Source organism: Crocuta crocuta, unplaced genomic scaffold, assembly GCF_008692635.1.
Source record: "Crocuta crocuta isolate KB4526 unplaced genomic scaffold, BGI_CrCroc_1.0 scaffold107, whole genome shotgun sequence".
NCBI lineage: Eukaryota > Metazoa > Chordata > Mammalia > Carnivora > Hyaenidae > Crocuta > Crocuta crocuta.
In genome coordinates, this window is record NW_027531877.1 from 2,303,276 (window position 1) to 2,327,057 (window position 23,782).

Below are 23,782 nucleotides of genomic sequence, written 5' to 3' on the forward strand. Positions count from 1 at the left end.
TGATCTCCCGGTTTGTGAGTTTGAGCCCTGCATCGAACTCTGCTGAAAGCTCAGAACCTGGAGCCTGCTTTGGATTCTGTATCTCACTCTCTATCTGCCCCTGCCCCACTCAGGCTGTCTCTGTCTCTCTCAAAAATGAATAAATGTTTAAAAAAAGTAAAAGAAAAAACTCCCAATAAAATTATTAGTATATGGAAAATAAATAATAAATAAATAAAAATATATAAATGAATGCTCCTTAAATTTTAATTTATGCAAATATTTAAATTGTTTTAGTAATTTTTTCTTATTATAATAAGTGCTATGGTGAACGTCCATTTATTTGCATTCGTGTTTGCATCGCTTCACAAAAGTCTTGAGAGTGCAGTGCCAAGAATTATATGATGTTTAAAATTTTGAAATCTAGAAATAAATTTCCATTGGAAACAGCAGTGGGGATCTGAANGGAAAGGATCCAATTGAAAAGCTCTCAGGCTTTAAGCAAGTTAAAAAACAGCAGGGGGCACTCATAAGTTGTTATCAACAAGGAAGATTTTATTTATGTATATGCTCAAGATATATAATAAGTTTTGGCATCTTCTATTGTATTAAATTTTTCACCCCGAGAAACAAATCGACAAATATTATCTGATGCTTCTCCATTCTGTGCTCCTCTGGCTTCATTTTGAGCATTAAAAATTTTTTTTAACGTTTATTTATTTTTGAGAGAGAGAGCATGAGCAGGAGAGGAGCAGAGAAAGAGTTGAGACACAGAATCATAGCAGGCTCCAGGCTCTGAGCTCTCAGCACAGACCCTGCTGTGGGCTCAAACTCACAAATCACGAGATCATGACCTGAGCCAAAGTCAGACGCTTAACAGACTGAGCCACCCAGGCACCCCTGAGCATTTTTTTAATGCATTTTTTTCCTTTGCTCTGCTACTAGCTATATGTATCTTTACCAATGCGAATTTATTTCCTGATCAGATAATAATAATAGCTAATGTGACTAATATGACTAATAATCATAGTCATAGTTACTGGCCATTGTGTTCTATGTATATATATTTCTTTAATTCAGTACATGGTACTTAAATATTGATTGTGGTATTTTTGCTAGAAGCTGACCAACTTCTAGCGATAAAGAAAATGAATATGACCCACACCCCCAGAGATTGTTGCAGTGCAAAGAAAGACACAGAAACTATGCAAGCAAAAAATGCTAAATACGTAATTATAAATTATGATAAGAACAATAAAGGAAAAAATAGGATTTTAAGAATGGTTATAGTGATAAGAGGTTCCCTATGCCATTTTGGGTGGTCAAGGAGATCCTGTCTTTGGATGTGTCATTTAAGTTGGGACTTAAGGTTGTGAAGAACCCATCTCAGCCAAAGAATATTCTGGGTGGAAAGTCCTGAATGTGAGAATCTCCTGAGGACAAAGAAATTTGGCTTCCCCATAGAACTGAGAAAGCCTCCGTGTGGCTAAAGCCCTGTGAGCAGAGGGATGTGAGATGAGGCTGGACAAGTAGACAGTTAAAACCGTGCCTTGGGTGTAATGATAATGGACACGGTTTTTATCGTAAGAGCCCCAGAGTCCTGGGCAGCTTGTGTCCAGCATTCCCCATCTCTGCAAATGGCACCGGCACGCATCCAGTTAGTTGCATTAGTCAGACAGCTTGGAGTCATTTTCTACACCTCCCTCTCCCTGACACATCACCCTCCACTAATCAGCACGTCCTGTCCACCTCGCCCCTCAGTATTCTCTTGAATCCTCCCATGTAGCGCTCTCTGCACTGAGAGCTTCCCAGCAGGCTCCCTGCTTCTGTTCCTGCATTGTGGTCCGCACAGTGCTGGGGTCTTTTCAGCATGCAACAATAATCATTCTCATTCTAACGGTAAAAACCTTTTGGTATCTTGCCACTGTTCTCAAAGTCAAGCATGGAATCCTAACCATACCTATGAGGTCCCGTCAGACCTCAGCATTTGTTTTCCTCTCTTACTCTCATTTGCTGCCATGTGCTGCCCAGCCACCTGGGCCTTCTTTCTGCTGCTGACAACAGGATGCCTGATACAGGGTTTTTGCAAATGTTCTTCACTCTCTTCTCTTCACTTCTCTTTCACTTTCTTCTCCTACTTAAATTCATCATTTAAAAAAATTTTTTTACATCTCAGTTTTTCACTTTTTAAAGAAACCCTCCTTGATCACCTGTGCAGGTGAAATAAATTTGTTATAGTCTCTAAGAGAACCGTGCTTCTTCCTTCCTGAGCATGTCCCTGAAAAATAATTATATACTGGGTGGGAGGTGGCTTAAATAGGTGACAGGGATTAAGGAGGGCACGTGTTGTCATGAGCACTGGGTGATGTATGGAAGTGTTGAATCACTGTACTGTACACTGTAGTTTAACTAACTGGAATTTTAATTTAACTTTAAAAAATTATATACTTATGTATGATTATTCAGTTATTATCTGTGTCTCTTACTTGTTTGTGAGCTCCAATGGGAGCTAGCATAGTAATGGAGCATAATAACATTCTATAAGCATTTTATGAGCAATATAAATTAACATACACATATTAGATGATCCATTTCCTATATATTCTAGAAGGTGTTTAAAAATTTTTTTAATGTTTATTTTTTTGGGGAGAAAGAGTGAGGGAGAGAGAGAGAGCGAGCACAAGTGGGGGAGGGGCAGACTGAAGGGGGCAGAGGATCTGAAGTGGGCTCCATGCTGACAGTAGCCAGCCCAATCTGGGGCTGGAACTCATGAGCTGCAAAATCATGACCTGAGCCAAAGTCATACGGTCAACCAACTGAGCTGCCCAGATGTCGCTCTAGAAAGTGTTTTATTTAAAGAAAGGATAGGAGACTATATTACTTTCAAGTCAGGTTTCTAGTATCAGTCTGATTTGAAATTATAACACTACATTCTTCATCCACATTGGCAAGAAGAATGTACTGATGTTATGAAAAACCGGAAGTCTCCTTTTTTTCCCTCCCATTTGACCTGGACTTAGAGGTGGATAAGTAGGATTAAGATTTGGCTCACCTAAGCTAGCTCAGCACCCACACAAGCCAACTAAGAATATGAAACTGCTAAGTATTGTCCTCAGTGTATGGACAGGGTTGAATACATGGTAAGAGACAAGTACTTCAAAATCTATCTCATAATTCTAGAAAATTCAAACTAGTGTCAAAAAGCAAATCCATGGTTGACTGTGGATAGAATAGGGGATGGTGAGAGGGAAGAACGAATTACAGTGACAGGAGAAAACTTTTGAGGGTAACAGGTGTGTTCATTACCTTGATTATAGGGATGGTTTTGTGGGTATATACATACTTCAAATTATATACTTTTAATATGTGCAGTAATTGTATGTCAATTGTATCCCAATAAAGTTGTAAAGAATCATTTATACACTGTGAGCTACAGACCTAAACTCAGTATTGTCAGTAAGTGTCAACTTGGGTCAGTAAGAGAACTACTATATTTTGATGGTTTTATGACAGTATCTATTACAATATCTTAAAATTTGAAAAAATGTCCTTTGATCTAGCAATTCAGGTTTTGGAAATCTTTTACGAAGAAATAAAAATATCAGTGCACAAGGTTATATGTATAAGGATGTTTATTGCAGCAGCCTCTAAGAAGCCAAAAAAAAAAAAAAAAGAAAGAAACAATATGAATTATCAAAGCCCCAACAATGGGGAAATTATGATATCTTAAATTATGAGCTCGCAAGTAGAATTTTTTTAAGATTTTATTTTTAAGTAAACTCTATACCGAACCTAGGGCTTGAACTCACAACTCTTGAGATTAAGAGTCATATGCTTCACCAACTGAGCCACCCAGTCACACCTCGATAGATTCTTAAAGATTTGTATCATTTATCTAAATACCATAAGATATCATTAATAAGAAAGGCAAACTACCGAGTAAAGTACACACCCTGATTTCCCTCCACATTTGTATCTATATTTGGATAAGTTTGAATGGACAGGAAGAATGGAGTCAATATTAGTTGCTGGGAGGGCTGGTTTGAGGCTAATGGTTTTAGAGTGGGAGATGGTTAGCTTTTAAAAATATATACATTTTTCTTCTGTCCCCCTCATTTTCCACCTTGGTATGAGCATACACTGCTTTAATAATTTTTGAAGTGGAATTTTGAAGAAAACATTTTGTCAATACATCTTAGACAGTCCGTTTCCTTCCCTCTTGAAATAAAAATGAAAATAACAAAAGGAAATGCTATCATAGATTTACAAAGCCATGCAGTAAAAAGCAAGGACTTCAGGCACACCCGGATTTTCATTCAAGTTCAGGCTCTGGCATTAATGATCTGAGTGGTTTAAATGGGTTCCATAAACTTCCAGGTTCTCAAATGCATTATTTTATTTTATTTTTTTAGATTTATATTTTTTATTTTATTTTTTTGAAAGAGGGGAAATCTCAAGCAGGAGAGTCTCAGCACGGAACCCGATGCGGGGCTTGATCTCATGACCTTGGGATCATGACCTGAGAAGCTATCAAGAGTTGATTGCTAAACCAACTGAGCCACCCAGGCACCCCTTGAATGCATTCCTTTTTTAAAAAATTTTTAAGTGTTTATTTTTGAGACAGATCATGAATGGGGGAGGAACAGAGAGGGAGACACAGAATCCGAAACAGGCTCCAGGCTCCAAGCTGCCAGCACAGAGCCCAACGCAGAACTTAAACCTACAGACCATGAGATCAGGACCTAAGCCAAAGTTGGATGCTTAACTGAATGAGCCACCCAAGCGCCCCTTGAATGCATTATTTTAAAAGGGAATAATAATACATTATTTTTGTACTCGATGTGAGGATTAAGTGAGGTGACATATACGAAGGGCCAAGCATAGGAAATGTCCCAATGATACCTGTCTCTTTGCCATGTTAGGTAGCTTTGAGGGACCATCCTTGAATGACAAGCATTGTTACAGTCTGAGCTTTGATTTAAGCTGTCCATTCTGCCCTTCCCCTCTTTCTCCATGTCTCCAAATCCTTCCTAGTCTATCAAGAGACAGCTCAAATATTGCTACCTCTGAAAAGTCTTGCCAGATTTCCCAAGGGAGCAATAATGGCTCTTTGTCCTGGTCTCCATGCTGCCATATCTGTGCCTCCTTTATATCATGCCATACTGAATGTGGTTAGTTAATTATATGCTTGTATCTTCTGTATCAAGATTGTGATCCACTTGAAGTCCAGAACCATGAGATATTCAACTTCACATCCTTAGTTTCTTGTTCTTAGGTAGATGTTCTCTCTTTTCAATTTCTTTACTTAATATGGAACACAACAAATAGTTATTGATGAGCTTCTGTCTGCCAGACACTGTTCTAACTGCTATTGTGCCAAGAGCATTGAGCAAAAGAGGCAAAATTCCTGCCTTGTGGAGCTTACATTCTATTGGGGCTAGAGAGAAAAAGTAACAAAACATAGAAAAGTGTTTTAAACACTGTTAAAAGAGAGTGAGGTGGGGAAAAAACATAGCAGCCAAAGCTGGTAAGAAATGGTGGGTCAGAGGGTGACTTTTTAAGTTGATTTTAAGTCGAGTGCTCAAAAAGTTCTTGCCGGGTAAGTGATCTCTGAGAAAAGAAACTTCAAGAAGTGTGGGGCAAGCTACGTGGCTGTCTTGGGAAGGGTACTTTAGGCTGAAGGAAGAGTAATAATTGCAAGGCTCTGTGGAAAGTATATGCCTGGAGTGTTTAGGGAAGAGAAGGATCCCAAATGGGCGGAATGGTGGGATGAGTAGTAGAAGAGGTGAGAAGCAGGTAGCTCCGGTGAGACTTGATGCACAATGGTCAGGAAATTTAAAAATATCTCTTTTGCTCAGAATGAGATGGAAAGTAGGAAAGTAGAAGGAATTACTATGATTCAGACTATTTTAATAGAAGTACTTTTTCTGCTCAGCACTTCTGTAAAGTGCAAAGTATAAATTCTCTCAAGCACTGATGTCATGGAAGGAACACTGAGATTGAGGACGGGATTAATGATACTGTGGATTGTACCATCAGGGTGTCACAGGGAACACTGTGTTGGAGTTTAGACAAACCTAGCTGGAGTTCTCACTCATCCTTGAGCAGCAATCCTATCTGAGGCAACTAACCTCCCCAGGCCTCAGTTTCCTCACCTGTCATATGAAGGAAACAATGCCTGACCATTTTACTTCAATTGTATTGTGCATGAGTTTCCAGTGGGATAATATATGAAAAGAACATGAAGGAAGAATACTATATGGATGCAAGAGAGTCTTGATCCTCAAAAACAGGGTTCCTGCTGGCTGCGGAGAGGGATCTTATTGGAGGGTTGGAAGAGAAGGCAACAAAAGATAGAAGGAGGAAACATACATTGTAAAGCAAATAGAAAAATCTTCAAAATCTCTGTATATGGCTGGAGGTCTGGGACAGTTACTTATTAGCAGTACATCCAATCCAAGACTGAGTTGGCATCTGTTTCATTTTTGTTTTGTTCTTTACCAGTATGGAAGAGTGATTTCAAATTGTATAACAAACAAGTGAATATAAAGACAGAAAAATTCTGGTAGGACATACCTCTCAAAAAAAACCAAAAAAACAAAAACAGTAGTAAACTGATTATTATAGCTACAGGAAATATATTTCCCAGGCACAAAGTTAGTACCCAGAATCTGAAAAGGGATATTTGGGTCACATTTGTTGTGGAAAACAGTCTGCATGTCAGATGCTGACCATAATAGAAATCTTGGGCAATTTTGGTTAAGAGGATGTGATACTTGAAATTAACAGTATCTAGATGATCAACAAAATAAAAAGGAAGCTTGTGGAATAGGAGAAAATATTTGCAAATCCTTTATCTGATAAGGAGTTAATATCCAAAAATACATAGGGAACTCCTAATGCTCAATATCAAAAATGAAACAAGTAATCTGACTTAAAAATGGGGAAAGGACCTGAATAGACATTTTTCTAAAGAAGATACACAAATGCCCAACAGGTATATGCAAAGGTACTCAACATCACTATTTATCAAGGAAATGCAAATCAAAATCATAATATCACCCCACTTGTTAGAATGGCTATTAACAAAAGAGATATCAAGGACTGACAAGGATGTGGAGAAAAGGGAACCTTTGTACACAGTTGGTAGAAATGCAAACTGGTAATGCCACTGTGGAAAATAGTATGGAGGTTCCTCAAAAAATTACAGATAGAACTACCATCTGGAAATCTCACTTTTGAGTATATATCCAAAGTAAAAGAAATAACCATCTTGAAAAGATATTTGTACCCTCATGTTTACTGCAGCATTATTTACAATAGCTTAGATATGGGAACAGTTTAAGTGTCTTGATGGATTAATGGATAAAGAAATGTAATACACACACACACACACACACACACACACACACACACACACAATGGAATATTACTCAGCCTAAAAGAAAGAAAATCCTGCCATTTACAACTAAAGAGATGAATCTTGAGAGCATTATGCTAAGTGAAATAAGTCAGGCAGGGAAAGATAAATACTGTATGATCTCAATTACATGTGGAATCTTTAAAAAAAAAAAAGTGGATCTCATAGAAGTAGAGAGTAGAATAGTGGTTTCCAAGGGCAGGAAGATGGTGGGTGAATAGGTGAAGGTTGTCAAAGGGTACACACTTTCAGTTATAAGAACAATAAATTCTGGGGATATGATGTACAGCATAGTGACTGTACTTAACACTACTGTATCATGTACTTAAACGTTACTAAGAGAGTAGATCTTAAAAATTTTCACTCCAAAAGAAAAAATGGTAACTATGTAAGTGACAGATTTGTTAACTAAGTTTATTCTTGTAATAATTTTATAATATCTACGTATATCAAATCATCACGTTTATACCTTCAACTTAAACTATGTTGTATGTCAGTTGTATCTCAGTAAATCTGGGGAAAAAAAGAAGAAATTGGCACAGTCTCTGGAAAATGCAGAAGGTGTGTTGTCTGAATTTATTGCAGAAAATGACGTGTATTTTCAGTATTTTGTAGGTGTTTGTTCTTTGTTTAGTTACCTATATTATTAAAGGTTATCTGTGTTGCATGCAAACATATTTTGACTATAAAATCGGAAGCAAAATAAACAAAAGATTTATTGAAATATTGGAGTTGCTTTCAGAGTCGGAACACTTAGGAAAGGCCGGACTCAGGACAGCTCTTGAGAACTCAGTACCAGGAATACAGAGATCCTGTATTCTAGAGCACTGCCATAATTATTATCATGCTCCATCATTTCAGCCTGGTCTTACTGTCCACATCAGTAATTCTGGGAGAATCTTTCTGGCTCAGCTGGGTCAGGCATTCGATCCTCTATGACCAAGTGGACAAGAATGAAAGCAGTGGCTACTGGGGACCCGCCTCTGTGTAATGAGGTGACGGAGCAAATGTAAGAACTGCTCTAGACTTCTCCAGGACTCCTCCATCCCCGACACTCAGTGCTATTCTTTGAGAACAATAAAGACTCTCTGGAACAGTAATAATCTTGTTAATTAAAAAACCTGTTGGTTTTTAGTTTACCTAGACCAGGAGAATAGGCTCAGGTGTGTTTGAAAGTCTTTCCAAAAGGGATAGATGAAGTTTTTAACTCTGACACTTCAAACATTTTTAGGAGTTAAGAGCTTGTTCATTGAAGTCCATTTCAAATCTCCTTTTTGTCATTTACTGATTGTGTGACTTTGGACTTGTTACTTTATCTGGGCTTTGGCTTTCTTATTTTGAACCATTCTTTGGTTATACTGGCCAATAATCACTTTTATATATTTTACATTTCTTGCATCATTAAAAACTTTAAGGATGCTCAGGAAAGTTGCTACTACCACCAACAAAAGTCTTCTCATTCGACTGGGATACTTGACCCCTAAGAGGACACTTGTCCTCTGACTTTGAGAGGCAAGAAGGCAAAGTCAGGATGTCCAGAGTAAGCTGTGTTTGGTTGAGCCAGGTCCTGAATCCTGAGAACTTGCGTGGAGCTGCTTTGGGGCCTCTGTCCTGGAAGACTCATGAAGCAGAACTGGAAAAGCAGGATTGGCTGCTCTTGGGTTATTCTGGAGCCATGTTGGGTGTGTCCTTAGAAACACAAGCCAGATAGAGGGAAACAATTACCAGCTATAGAGGGTTTAAGATTTAAGAAAAATACAGAGGTTCTAATCTTTAATGTTTTCATGCCCCTGCACTTTAAAATGGGAGATGATTTATAATGAAATCAACTATAATACATATTTGAGGAAGTAAGCAACAACAACAAAAATGAAAATACAAGAGATATGTGGTAAGAATCAGCAACAGGGATGAAGGGAGAATGCACACAGGTTAAACTCAGGGATGATATGAGCCATCAGTTTCACTTTGAGTTTCTGGATTGACGGGAAAAGAAAATAAAAGAGGGGCACCTGGTGGCTCAGTCGATTGAGCACGTGACTTCAGCTCAGGTCATGATCTCATGGTTCATGAGTTCAAGCTCCATGTTGGTTCTGTCCTCACAGCTCAGAACCTGGAGCCTGTTTCAGATTCTGTGTCTCCCTCTCTGTCTGCCCCTCCCTCACTTGCATTCTGACTGTCTCGCTCAAACATAAATAAACATTAAAAAAAAAATGAAAATGAAAGAAATAGGCCATGCTACATAAATCTTACAGTTAGAATACAAGAAGCAGTTTTTAGGAAGGGCAATTGTTTTTTCCCCTCTAAATTCTACAAGAAGCTTTTCCCATAAGACATCATGAAGTGGATATTAAGTAATGTCATGCCCAACTGCCATTTTGCTCATCAGTTGCATGAGCATGAAATGAATTTAGTACCCCCCCCAACACATACCCCATGTATTTATTCCCAGATCCCTCCCTTGGAAGTTCTGACTCAGTAAGTCAAACATGTGATCATGTGGGTCCATAGTATATTTTTTCTTAATTCAAAACATGTAATTAGAAATTAAGAATTCAGAAAGTACTTTCTTAATTTTTACTTCTTTGATAATAGCCTAGTGAGGTTCATCAGATTTTTTTTTAATATAAGAAAGGTAATTTATACCTTAAGATGTCTAGTGACTTAAGACACTAGGGGACTTGAATCTCTATGATATATTTCAAGTGATGCTGGACAACAAGAAATATGATTTTAAGACTATTAAGATAAAGAGATTATATCAATGTGATTGAGCAGAGGTTGGGAGGGTCTCAGATTAGTTAAGTGTCCAACTATTGGGTGATTTGCTTTTGAGACCTTACCCCCTCTCTGTTCATGATCTGAAAATGTGTGCGGAAGTTCACCTTCTTTGTAAAGGTCTTTTAATGACCAATCCTTCCTCCAGGTGTTTCTCCTTATCTCCTTGTCCAAAGGCATTCCCAAGACACTTTTATACATAACTGTATCATTTCCCTCCACAGTCCTGGGGTGCACTGTGCTGATAGCCCAGGCTATCCACTTCTCAATGGCCGAACATCATTATTTATCTTGATAGCACTGGCAGCATGTGACACATAGTAGGTACAGATTAAATAAGCACTAGAAGAATGAAGGAATGTGTAAGAAAAGAGCATATGTTGTAGAAGAATTATCTAGTATCTATTTATCTATCTTAATTTAGGAAATACCTCGAACTTCTATACTGGAGAAATAGGCATTACTGTGAGTCACTTAATTCTAAAGTGGTGACTGGCTTTTGATTAGATGCAGCAATTATCACACATGTGCAACTTTTAAAGCTACTTATTAAATGCACAGTCACTATTGTTTAAAAGACACTCCTGATCAAACCATTCAAAATGTAATCTTTGCTTTGGAGGCTTCCTTCTCTCTAGCCCAATTTTTTAATAACCCTAAATTGAGCCATTCCTCCATGCCCATTAGAGCATCTGTAATTGGTTCGGGAGTCTACTCAAAGTTTTTTTATACACAGTTAAAAAAAAGTCTGGCATTAAGACCTGGAACAATTAAGTTCCCAAGATTTTTAACATTTTCATAAGGAGTAAAGTGAAACTTAAGGAGGCCAACTGACAACCAATAAGTAGTCAAGTTAGAAGTTGAACTGATTTCTTCCTTGTGTCTTTTGCTCTTTCTACTTCATACTGCCTTGTCTGTTGGACTGGCTTATACACTGAACTGCTAGGGTAGCACTCTGAAGATTCAGGGTGTGGGCGCCAATGGTTAGAGGTGTATCCCAGCAGCCTGAATGAATCAGCGAAGGGGTGGACACCTGCAACAAGAGGTAGGCTGAAATGATGGAAATGGATAAATGCAAAGATAAGTGAATGTTTTTAGAAACTTAGCTGGTTTTGGCATGAGAATCAGATGAGTCTGGGTTGGGCTTGTCTTGAATCTAGTGCCCAGGACTGATTTCTGTCCTTAGAAGCTCTTGGAAAAGAGTGGGCAAACTTCCTGGGTAATGTGATAGTAGCTTCCTGAGCTTACATACTAAGACCCAGGTTATGAAATGAAGACAGTAGGGAAAAGAAGCATTCCTAGGCAAGATATGAAATAGAAGTTGAGAAAGGCCATGCTTCGTGGAGATGCATGTAGGGTAACTCAATTAACCAAAGGGGTAGTGTTTTATTTCTATGGGCACCTTGAAGGCAAGTGTAAGATGACATAGTGTTTTCAGCTGCCTCCTCCTACGCTGTTCTCTGCTCTCCACTAGCACAACTGCTTAGTGATAGAAGGCACACCTCAGAATCAGGCTGCCTATGTTCAAATCCTTCCCTCTTCCCTTACTAACTTGGCCATGTTAGTGACTTGGTCACATTCTTTATTTACAAAATTAAAGAAAAGGATGAATACCATTTCACAGTGATGTTTGAATTAAATTAGGTACTACATACATAACCCTCAGCTTAATGCTTCACAGCACAGTACATACTCAGTGCATGCTAGCTACTGATATAACAGTTACCTTCCCAGCTATATCATTTCTGTTTTTATATTTTAATATCCATTCTCAGGAGAGAAGAGAATAAGGAAAAAGCAGGTGTTTCTGAGTGCTCAAACTGTATTGTTTGTAGTTCCCCCTTATTTGTGGTTTTCCTTTCCATAGTTCCCATTACCCACACTCAACAGAGGTCTGGAAGCAGATCCTCCTTCTGACGTGTCAGGACATCCGTAGTAGCCTAACACTGTATCACACTGCCTGTGTTATTCACCTCATTTCATCTCATCATGTAGCTATTTCATTATCTGACATCATCACAAGAAGAGGAACAGGGAGTACAGTACGATTTTCTGAGAGAGAGAGAGAGAGAGAGAGAAACCACATTTACATGACTTTTCTTGCAGCGTAATTCTTCTATTTATTATTAGTTATTGTTGTTAATCTCTTACTGCACCTAATATGTAAATTAAAATTTATCATAGGTATGTATGTAGAGGAAAAAACATAGTATATATGGGATTCGTACTATCTACAGTATCAGGTATCCACTGGCATCTTGGACTGTATCCCTCACAGATAAGGGGGCACTAATCTAAATACAACCATATGGGATTACAGAGCTTGTTAGTCTTTCTTCCTGGAATTAGGTTCAGCAGAGCTCACTCCTCTCATGAGTAACTAATTGCGTGATTACATGGGCCATTCTATTTTGAGCCCATGTAAGTGGGCCCATTCTAGTCCCTTGGGAGCTTTTGGGGTTCAGTGAGAAACCCTCAGTATCCTGATAATAATGTCGCTGTTTGTAATTAAGATAGTCTGAATGGAGGGGTGCCTGGGTGGCTCAGTTGGTTAAGCATCCAACTCCTGATTTTGGTTCAGGTCATGATCTCACAATTCATGGGATAGAGCCCTACATCGGGCTCCATGATGTCAGCTTGGGATTCTTTCTCTCTCCCTCTCTGTCTGTCCCTTCCCTGCTCATGCTCTTGCTCTCTCTGATCTGTCTCTCAAAATAAATAAACATTAAAAATTTAAAAAAAGAAACTAAAGCAAAAGCAAAAACAAACCAAAAAACCCCACTTTTTCTGCTTATAAGTAGGCATTGGGGTGCCCAAATAAAATAAGACAGATCCTCTTTCTTTGTCCAATATGCTATTATTTTAGTTGTAAATTATAAGTTAAAAATCACCTGGGGAAGTCACTTTGATGAATGTTCTCCTTGTTTATCATCAAATTCCATAAATCCTCTTGAAAAATAAAAGAAATAAAGAGAAAAAAGTGGATTAAGCAATAATATTAGAATCATCAATAGAATGTGTTACAATGTTTGAGCCACTGTTTTCTCCTGCAGATTCTCCTATGTCATAAATAAAATAAGTTTTAAGACTTCCATAACATATGTAGTTTGCAAGCTATTTATGCATGATTATCTCTTTTAATCTGCCAACAAACCTATTCATTGGTTGTCTATTCATATATAAATTGTATAAGACAGGTATTTTGGTGTATTTGTTTGGTAATATATCTCTAGTAACTAGAACAGTGCCTGGCATATAGAATAAATGTTCGAATTAAATACATAATAAATAAATGGATAAATGAATTTTTAAAATTGGGATCTCCAGAATCAGAAGTTAATATTAGAACCAGTGTACTGAAAAGATAAAGATGATTAAAATGTGGCCTGTGAGGAGTTGATAGTCTAGTGGAAAAAATAGACACAGTCAGATAAGAGTAGTTTAAACCCCTGGAGGGAAAGAAAATCGATGTGAAAGTTCTTACAAAGCATAATGAAATCCGAAGTATGAATAATTGCATCTGGTAATCGTAGGGGTCTGTGATGTCTTCACAGGGCTTGTCTTCGAATTGGACTTTAGAAAATGGTTAGACTTTCTTGGTAAACAGAATGGAGTTGGGGATGGGGACCAGACCTTGCTGGCAGAGAGAAGAGCCATGTGCAAACATGTAGTTTCATAGAAACATGACCGGTTCTGAAACAAATCATTTGCCATTAGGGGCGTCAGGTGTTTGAGTTTAGGAGTGAGATATGTGATTGATTGGCTTCGGAGAAGAACATTTCACACCAGCGGAATGCATTTGTTCTGATTTTGTAGACTGGAAATTTTTTAAAAAAGGTTTCAAGCATGGCGGTGATAGAACTTAATTTGTGTTTTTGCTGTATAACTCTGGCAGTAAGTAGAGGATGGTTTGGAGTGAGGACAGAAACAGTGGAACTCATCATAAATCTAATAAAAAGAACTCAGTAAAGAAGTGATGAAGGACTCCACCAGGCAAACTAGCCAGTGGAGTTGAAGAAAAGGAATGATATAGGGAAAAAAATTAGAAGTAGAATAGTCAGCAATGCGACGCAGGTGTTAACACGCAGGAGAGATCCACAAAGACCCTGAGGTATCTGGATTCTGGGTGGGTGGGGACTTACTGAGATATGGAGCATGTGAGGAGGAGCAGGTTTGTGGGATGATGGATTTGGGTAGCAATTGTAGCTCAGAAAAAAAAAAAAGGCAATAGACATCTGACTTTGGAAGTCATTGGATTCCAGTACTTCCTCATGTAAAAACCCATTCAGGTTACATTTGGAGCCTTGAGGAGTAATGTTTAAGGGGAAGATACATAAAGAAAAGTCATACAAAAAGAATGAGAAAGAATGGCTAGAGGTAGGGAGAGAAACAGGAAAATGTCATGTCATGGAAACCCAGCGGGTGAGGGGAAATTCACAAGGATTGGAGACTTCTTGAGGGGTCAGAGGAATTAAGAATATGTGTATTTTTCAGAACAATGGTGACCAGAATCCAGTTCACATGGCTCTAAAGTAATCCAGAATGGAGGAGGTGAGCTCTTCTATTTACTGTCCTGAAAGCACGTATCTAATCTAACACAGTACTTAGGCATCAAGACATATTGGAGTAAATAAAGACAATTCTCATCTTTATGAAGTACCCCATTCCCATCACTTTCTTTCTACTTTTTGCTATAAACACATTCCTAAGCATCCTGGTATCAACCATAGCTCCTTTCTCTAGAAATTGCCTATGATGTTTTGTTGACATTTATTTTATTTAGCATATTAGTCATTACTGCTTTTGCTGTGTCATTGTACCATAAGGACTGCAAATCTTTGAGAAGGGATTTACATTCGAGATTTTTCCTTCAAAATTTCTGTCCCTACTTTGTATATACTAAGTGCTTAGAAATACTTTTTGATGATCTCCTCCCTCTCCTCACCCCCATTCTATTTATGATCTTCCTGTGGACAGAGAAAGGACAGTTAGATTTTTCCCTTGAGGAAGGACTGCTGTGTCTTTCAACAAAGATCCCTCAGGATTTCTCAGTCAAACTTTATTAATGGGTTTTAGATCTGATCTCGAAGACACCTTTCTTTAATTAATCAATTCAACAATTATTTACTAAGGGTCTCACTTAACCTGTAAGGTGCTGTGTTAGCACCAGAAACTAGTTAGATCTGGTCCCTGGTTTCATATAGCCACATGATTAAAAATAAAGATGCTGATATATGTTATAATCGCACTATAATTGCATAAGATAAAGTAATAGAAAACTAGGGAATGAAAGAAGTAGTGTTAATAAGAGTGGTTATAAAATTGTTTAGTGAGGAGGTGACTTTTTTTTAAGTTTATATATTTTCAGAGAGAGAGGGAGAACACCAGCAGAGCAGGGGCAGAGAAAGGAGTAGAGAATCCCAAGCAGTCTCCATGCTGTCAGCACAGAGTCTGAGATCATGACCGGAGCCGAACTCAAGAGTCAGACACAACTGACGGAGCCACACAGGTGCTCCTCTGAGGAAGTGACTTTTAGATGAGCTGCAGGACAAGCACTAGTCACAAGAGAAGGAAGGAGAATTTTAGACAGAAATGAAAGCAAGGGCAGAGAGCCTGAGATGGTATTAAGTTCCAGAAACAGGAAGAACATCATTTACATAGAAAACAATGAGGAAAAGAGAACATGGTTGAAGTTGAGGTGCCGTTCCTGAACCCAGAGCTGACAGCAAGCAGTTCTCCAGTATTTCCATAGTGAGATTTCAGGGTTAACAGAGAAAAACAAAAGTGCTATTTCATGTCTGGGGAATTCCCCAGGGAAGGAATAAAAAGAAATATTATTGTTTCAGCTCCTTGCTTTCTGTTGTTTTGATTTACAACAATAGGAGCTCAACTGGAGTCTAATACATGCTTTGTACATAATGGGCGTTGCTTCTGCTTGCTTGTCAGTTTCTTCTTGTTTACATTAACAGTCATGGGAACTCAGCAGTTGCAAAAGCAACCACAATAGGAAAAATAACAATATAAAAATAAACATCTGTGAGTTTCAATAGTTTGTGCATAAGGATGGTATGCAGAACCTGCCCATCCACAATAATATATTGATCTTAGCAGATCACAGATTACAATATGACCCCTAATTACTTCTAGATAGAAGTGATTCTTAATCCATTATTGGTCATAGACCCCTTTGAGAATCTAATAAAAGTCAGAGGCATTTTCCCTAGAAAAATGCAAAGATGCACACTTACACAAAATGTGAATAAAAATTTAAAGGGTATGCGGACCTTCAAGGTCCAGAGCATCTAATCAAAGCCTTTCAAAATTGATGGGATATCAGAATCACCAGAAAACTTGTTTACTGCTTTGTCCTAGGAAGATGCAGGATGGGATGAAGGAAACTTCATTTTGTTTAAATTGTTCAGGGGATTATACTGCACACATTGGCACTCTTCTTAGGGATCTAGGAAGGAGAGAATTAGAGGCAGAGACTCAGCGAGGTGGAAATCGAAAGCACCTGGAAGTTCAGAACAAATTGAATCCCAGAGAGCTGAAAGTGGGGAGATTACTGTGGGGCAAATGAGAACAGGGTGAAGTAGATGTGAAAATCAGAGCTGTGTAGACTGGAGTAAGGTGTGTTAGGAGTTGTGCACAGGGGTGTAGGAGAAGGTGGAGAAGACTGGGAAGATTATGGGCTGTGTGCACTGCCATGGTGGCAATCCCTCATCATCAACATTCATATGAGAGCTTCTCTACCTTGTCTCTGAGGAGAGATCAACTACTCCCTCTGTTAACCCTTTCCAGTTTCTCAAACTAGAAAATAAAGACGGGACTCACCACATCTATCACTAATGAACTCATCACCTTCACCAAAGAATTAGAGTGCCTGCTCTGGATGGGTCCTTTATTCTTTTAACTTTACAGATCAGGAAACTGAGGCACTAGGCAAGGGAGGGCCTTGCTCAAGGTCACCCAGCCTGGCTTTCTGTTCCCTGGTCCAGTGCTCTTCTTCCTACTGCATCCTGAGATTCAAAATATTTTATGGAAGCACTTGTTGGGAATGTGCACACTCCAAAAGAGTTCAGGGAAATTCATTCAGATGCAAATATATCTCAAGGTAGAGCAGTACTTTTCAACTCAAATAATACATTGTCATACGCCACAGTTTTGTTTCTCATTCATTTTAATGCAAGGGGTCATTACCAACAGCAAACTGGACAAAAGCAAGGTTTGTCTCAGTGCTTACGTGCTCCTCGTCATGGAGCGGAGGATGAACTCCACTGCATTCTCAATGATCTCTGTGCCCAAGAGGTTTAGGAATTTTGGAAAATCTGGCTCTGGTTTTTTGTCTGAGTCGTCTGGCTTGTCATCTGGTTTGTCATCTGAAAAACAAAACAGAACGTCAGAGGTGATTCTCTGCAACAAGAAATGGAAGCCTCTTTCCTTTGAAGGGAGCCCCTAGACTGCTTTTTACCCCCCTTTCATTAATTATACAGCCTCGTACAGTTATGTTTATTGAACATTTAATGCCTCCCTGGCCAAAGTCGTCACTTGGATCATCTCATTTCCTCCTAAAAACAACAGGTATCAATACCTAGGTAGACATTGGTTCCTTTCTGGTTGAGAAGATTGAAGTTCATGGAAGTTAAGTAACTTGTCCAGAATTAAGCAGCTAGTAAACGGCAGTTTCAGGAGTGAAATACAGAATGCCCGTTTTAATGTATTTTTCTCCATGCAGTCCCATGGTAATGATAATAATGATGGCATAATAACTGGTAACATTTATTGAGCATATACCTATGTCAGACAAGGTAATGTATTGTTACGTCATTTATTCTCACAGCAGCCCTGTGAGGTAGGCAAAACTATCATCTCAAGTTAAAGATCAAGAGGTGGAAGTTGAGAGAAGTTTAGGAGCTGGTTCAAAGTCTCAGAGTTAGTAAGCAGCCAAAACAGAATTCAGTCCCATGCCTGGTATTAAAATCTGGATTTGTAAGCACTGTGCTGAACAGCATACCTTCCCCTTTAACAATAGAAATATCTTTGTTTCTTTATATTCTCTCATTTTCCTATGACAGACATAGATGACAAACAAAAATGAGCTGTATAGTCTTTGACAGAAAAGTTATGATCTAACCACAAGTATGTTATAAGATTGAAAGTAGAATAATAAGGATGATGACAAGGAGAAATTCTATCACTTGTACATCATTTTATAATAAATAATGACTTTGCAAATGCTGTGTGATTTTACCCTTGACCAGTCTTATGGGGTATGCAGTCTTAGTTTACTGGACTAGGAAACTGAAAAGGTTAAGTGAGTTGCAGGAGACCTCACAGATTGCAAGAGAAGATTGAACTATAAATTCAGGTTTCTTACCCATAACTCTTTTTTTTTTAATGTTTTATTTATTTTTAGGAGAGAGAGAGAGACAGCGTGAGCAGGGGAGGGTCAGAGAGAGAGGGAGTCACAGACTGAAACAGGCTCCAGGCTCTGAGCTGGCAGTCAGCACAGAGCCCGACGCGGGGCTCGAACCGACGAACCGCGAGATCATGACCCAAGCGAAAGTCGGATGCTTAACCGACTAAGCCACCCAGGCACCCCTCTTACCCATAACTCTTAATCAAATGCCTTTTGGAATGAGGACCAAGGGTCCAGGGAGTGAGGTTGGTGACATGTAAGTTCCCTTGGAGTGTTTTGGCCTTACGTCGTGGTCTCAGTGGTTCAGGAGATTAAAAGTAATAGAAGAGTGGCAGTTAGTAGCTTCAAGTGGCCTCCCCTCAGGACCCTGGTGCCAGGATGAAGTGGGATTTTTGTCTTAGTTTTATTGTAGCCTCATACATAGGGTTGCCAGATTCAGTAAATAAAAATATAGGATACCCAATAAGTGTCAGATAAACAAGTACTTTTTTCGGTATAAGAATGACCATGCAGGGGCGCCTGGGTGGCTCAGTCAGTTAAGCATCCGACTTCAGCTTAGGTCATAATCTCACGGTTCGTGGGTCCAGGCCCCGCATTGGGCTCTGTGCTGACAGCCAGCTCAGAGCCTGGATCCTGTTTCTGATTCTGTATCTCCCTGTCTCTCTGATCCTCCCCTGCTCTCTCTCTCTCTCTGTCTCTGTCTCTCTCTCTCTCTCTCTCTCAGAAATAAATAAAAACCATTTTTTAAAAAATGACCATGCAATATTTAGGTCATACTTAAACTAAAAGATTATTCATTGTTTATCTGAAATTCAAATTTGACTGGGTGTCCTGTATTTCATATGGTAACCCCACCACAAGTTTTGATTCAAAGAGTTCCACCTCTAGTCACTGTTCCCCCTGACTCTGAATGAAGAAGCTCTAACTAGCTTTTAGCATGGAGGCTATCAAAAGTTACATTAGAAGCCTCACATCTGTATTATATCCTAAAATAGAAACTCTTAGTCAAAACATGTGGCTTTCAATTTTGCAAACATTGGTTGTTTACTATTCCACAACAAAAGATTTGAGAGGAGCAGGAATCTGGGACATATAACCAAAATCAGTAGACCAGTTACCAAGTATTTGTTCACTTAACTGTTAATGTTTTCATTCGTAAGAATTTTTTGAGCCTACTATTATATATATAGCATATGCTAAGAGTTGAAATATAAATGAACATCTTAGACATGATCCTTACATAAAGTACATAAAGTAAAGGCCACCTCAGTGACCAGAATTGTTCTGTTCTCATCACAGGAATAAGGAAAGATAACGCAAATTTGTAATGTGCCTATTTAATTGAGCAGGTACTGGGATAGTGTTTTAATGACGTGCCTTAATCTTTATTTTGTTCAGTGAAGGTATCAACAGTTTTATAGGAGAGAAAACAGGTGCTCAGAGAAGTTAAGTGACTCACCTAAAATCACACATCTAGAATGTGGTTGAGCCAGGGATTGAACCTAAATGTTTTAACTCCACAGAGCGTGTTTATCTACATGATATAATACTATCTTCAAGCAGTTTTCCCCTGAAGACCTTTACCAGGTACAAAATAGCAAATCCTTGCATGAAAAGTGAGTTCCTTTTTACGGTGTTGTTATATGGTTACTTGCATCACAAGTTACTTTTATTGACTTTTTATTTTAATATGATACTGAATGTTAGCCCATCAATATGCAAAGAGCCCTGGTTTGAAATATGTGTGAAGATTGGCTCCTTGGCCCCAGTCCTTGGACCACATCTATATTAAGAGGTATTAGAGTATGATGGACCATATGTTTTGGCGTCCTATATACCTGAGCTTGATTCCTGTTTTCAACCAAAAAAAACCCCGCCATGGAACTTTGCACAGTATTCTTAACTACTCTGTTGGGATTGAAAGATATTTTATATATCTTCCATATATATAATATATATAAAATGGACATATATGCATATATATGCATATACCCATATCTATATATCGTGTATATATATGTATGCCACTTATCACAGTACCAGGCCCAAGGTAAATCCACAATAAATGCTTGCTGCATTATTATGGATATATACCCATATATAATGAAATGGGTGCATATGTATAATAAATTATATATAACATATATAATAATGGACACATATATAATGAAATATAATAATATGCTAATAATAATAGTAGCAACAAAATGATTAATAGTAGCTTTTCCCTCTAGTGCTTCAGGAGATTATAAAAATTTTAAAACGTGGTTAAAATATTAAGAAATTTGAAATTGTTGAAAAACAAAAATAAACACAATAAAAATTAAGAAATTTGACATACTGGAAACAAACTATTAAAGCTGACAGTAGAACATTTTTTCTTTTCAAATATAATATGGATTGACCTTTATTTACATTAACTGCTTTGTTGAGTTTTTCAGTCAATATAATTATAAAGTTCTGAAAAATATATAGTACTGCTGATACTCGTATAGTATTTATAGTTTACAAAGTGATTCCAAAGGCAAATTCATTTGACCAGGTGAAGTTGATTATTGGCCCATTTTACAGATGAAGAAACTGAGGTTCAAGGCAGTGAACTGATTTAACCAGTTTCAGGGTTTATGAGAGAAAGCTGAGGACTGGTCCTTAGGATATAAACCTCACCTTTCTTGTTACTGTAGAGACTATGTTAGTAGTTGACGGACACGATAGTGTCTGAGGCCACCTTTGTGGTAATTCCATTAGTGTCTGCCTGTATGTTGTGCTGGTGGACGGTGGGGGGCCGAGGGTGTTGAGTTCTGCTAAGTTACATTTAGAACAGTTCAAAAGGTTCTGTTACTAAATATTTGCACTGGTCGGTTTTCTAGCCTTCTGAATAGAGACCAGTCAAGAACTCACCATCTTCTGCAGGCTAAAAGTAATGATTTGCAAGCTGCCTTGTGGTCCCTTATGTCCTCGGAACAGGCATAACAGAAGTAGGCATGGGGAACCTGGGTGGCTCAGTCAGTTAAGCATCTGACTCTTGACTTTGGCTCAGGTCGAGCTCACTGTTTGTGAGAGGGAGCCCCATGTTGGGCTCTGTGCTGACAGTGCTGAGCCTGCTTGGGATTCTCTCTCTGCCCCTTCCCCTCTCATGCGTACACACATGCTTGCTCTCTATCTTTCTCTCTCTCATTCTCAAAATAAATAAATAAACATTAAAAAGTAAATATTTTAAAAAGGAGTAGGCACTGAGTCATAATGGGCAGAATGGAGGGACCTGAGGTTTCAGACCCAGGCATGCCATATCTACCTGTGTCTATGCCCAAGTGATTTTCCTTCTTCAAGCTTTGTTTGTCAGCCTGCCAAAAGGACAATGATAAATCTTGGCCTTTTTACTTACGAAGATTATTATGAGAATCAAATGAGATAATATGTGACAACAATAGCAGTTAATATCTACTGGGTGCTTTTTAAGGGCCAGATGCTTTTACAGTTTGTGTCTCTAATTTTCATGATAAGTTTATGAGAAAGTTAACAATTGATAATTCCTTCAATGTGTGAGGCCAGAGAGGTCAAGTAACATGCCTGAAGTCACATTTCTGATGAATGGTAGAACCAGGCCTAGGAGTCTTACTCCAGATTATACATATTTTTTAGCTCCAAACATTATTAGTTAGAATCATCAAAAAATAAATTCCCCTCCTGGCTGTCAAGAAACTTATAATATGATAGTGTTACTGTATCACATGAATATGTAAGAAAAAAGGTCATTCCAAACTTCATTCGTTCACTGAGGGTAGAGGCTGTAATTGAAGCACATTCGAATAAAAATCCTACTTTGTTTTTGTTAGAAGATCTGCCTCTTGTATCCTAGTCCAGTGTTCTTTCTGCACTGCCCAAAGGCCCCTTCCCCCCTCTCCCCTTTATGCTCCGGATCAGTGCCACCACCTCCCTGCAATCCCGGCTGATGATGCACGTTGTATGAGCTGAGGTCAGAAACACTCACCTGCCCAGCAAGTCAGGATGAAGACCAGTAGTCCCAGGACCACCGTCAGCCGCAGCGCTGAGACAGCCATGCTTGTAGCACTGGGTATCTGGGCAGATAAATCATTCTGATGCACCCAAAGACTTCCTCCATTTATAGGGCATTTATAGGTGACATCACCCACTAAGGAATTTAGGTGGTTGCACAAGATATCTGCGTAGCTTGTTCTTGGATCTCTACTAATAAACCCTGCCCTGTCTTTTAAACCAGAAGTTTTTCATACAGGGGAAGAAAAACCATGCTGATTTTTCCTACTGTGTGTTTTGTAAACAGCATGGGAGTAACTCTTTTAGAGGGACTTCCAAGGCCAGCATTGATGATTTGATGGATATCAGGCAGAGTAACAATGCAGAGCCAGGGAGCAGGCAACAAATCAGATTGGTGAGGTGTGCCTACACCCCCTCCTCCCTCCCTGTGTACTCTGCTAATTTTCCCGTGCTCTGAACTAATTGCTTGTCCGCACATGGGCACGCCCATTCACAGCCTCATGTCTTTAGCTCATTCTCTTTAGTTTTCCCTGGATATGCTCCCCCTCATCTCCCCTTAGAGCATTTCTACTTATTCCTCTGGCTCAGGTTCAAATGCCCCCTTCCCTGTGAAACCTTCTTGATGATGATGATCTCACCCCACTCCAGACAGTTACTCTGTTGTCTGCCTTCTGGAACCCTGACATGTTGTTTGAGAACTAAGCATTTGAGTTCTCTTCTTCTTTAGCCCATGGATTTCTTAAAAGCAGAGTGTTTCATTCACTCCTGAATCTTCAAGGACCTTAGTGTGGATCTTCTAATTAGACTCAGCTTTGACCTTGGGTCCTTGGGAAGCTTGCTCTGGTTCTCCCCAACAGAGGTGGATGCTTCACTATGTGCCTGATAGGTGTTTACCACCTCCACCAATACGCTGTGGGTTCCTTAGGGGCAAGACTGTCTTCTTCAGAATTGAATACATGTCACTCAAAGCATGTAGCAAACATTAAAAAAAAAGGAAAGGAAAGTAAATTTTTTCACTCAGCGTAAAGGAATATTGGGATTGAGATGCTACTATGGATCTCAGGTGTAAAATACTCTCCTTTTGGAATACAAATACTCAAGGGGGTAAAATTTGGTGCAAGCCTATATGATATTGGTTATCCTGATAACTACTATACATTTAGTTAATT

General features: G+C 38.8%; 2 protein-coding genes across 3 annotated transcripts in view; one reads left to right on the forward strand and one right to left on the reverse strand.

The window, feature by feature from the left end:
- Positions 1 to 23,782, forward strand: part of SPINK5 (serine peptidase inhibitor Kazal type 5) — a 270,877-nt gene that overhangs the window by 46,005 nt on the left and 201,090 nt on the right. The window lies entirely within an intron of this gene.
- CUNH5orf46 (chromosome unknown C5orf46 homolog) lies at positions 13,078 to 22,657 on the reverse strand. Of its 2 annotated transcripts, XM_077773052.1 has the most exons (4): positions 22,588 to 22,657; positions 17,726 to 17,734; positions 17,421 to 17,556; positions 13,078 to 13,126 (listed from the first exon to the last, which is right to left on the reverse strand). In XM_077773052.1, exons 1-4 carry the CDS (start codon positions 22,655 to 22,657, stop codon positions 13,078 to 13,080), a joined length of 264 nt encoding a protein of 87 aa, XP_077629178.1. The 2 variants fall into 2 exon arrangements, 1 of the variants encoding a protein (XP_077629178.1); XR_013337299.1 differs by lacking the exons at positions 13,078 to 13,126; positions 17,726 to 17,734; positions 22,588 to 22,657 and adding an exon at positions 17,769 to 17,919 and having other exon boundaries at positions 17,494 to 17,556.

What these genes read in the sequence shown, in the direction of transcription:
- CUNH5orf46 (XM_077773052.1), bottom strand. Translation starts at nt 22,657, where the DNA reads ATGGCTGTCTCAGCGCTGCGGCTGACGGTGGTCCTGGGACTACTGGTC. An exon ending in CGCTCCATGACGAGGAGCAC is followed by an intron (nt 13,127 to 17,420) that starts GTAAGCACTGAG and finishes TTATTTTTCAAG; the next exon opens with AGGATTTATGGAATTTGATG.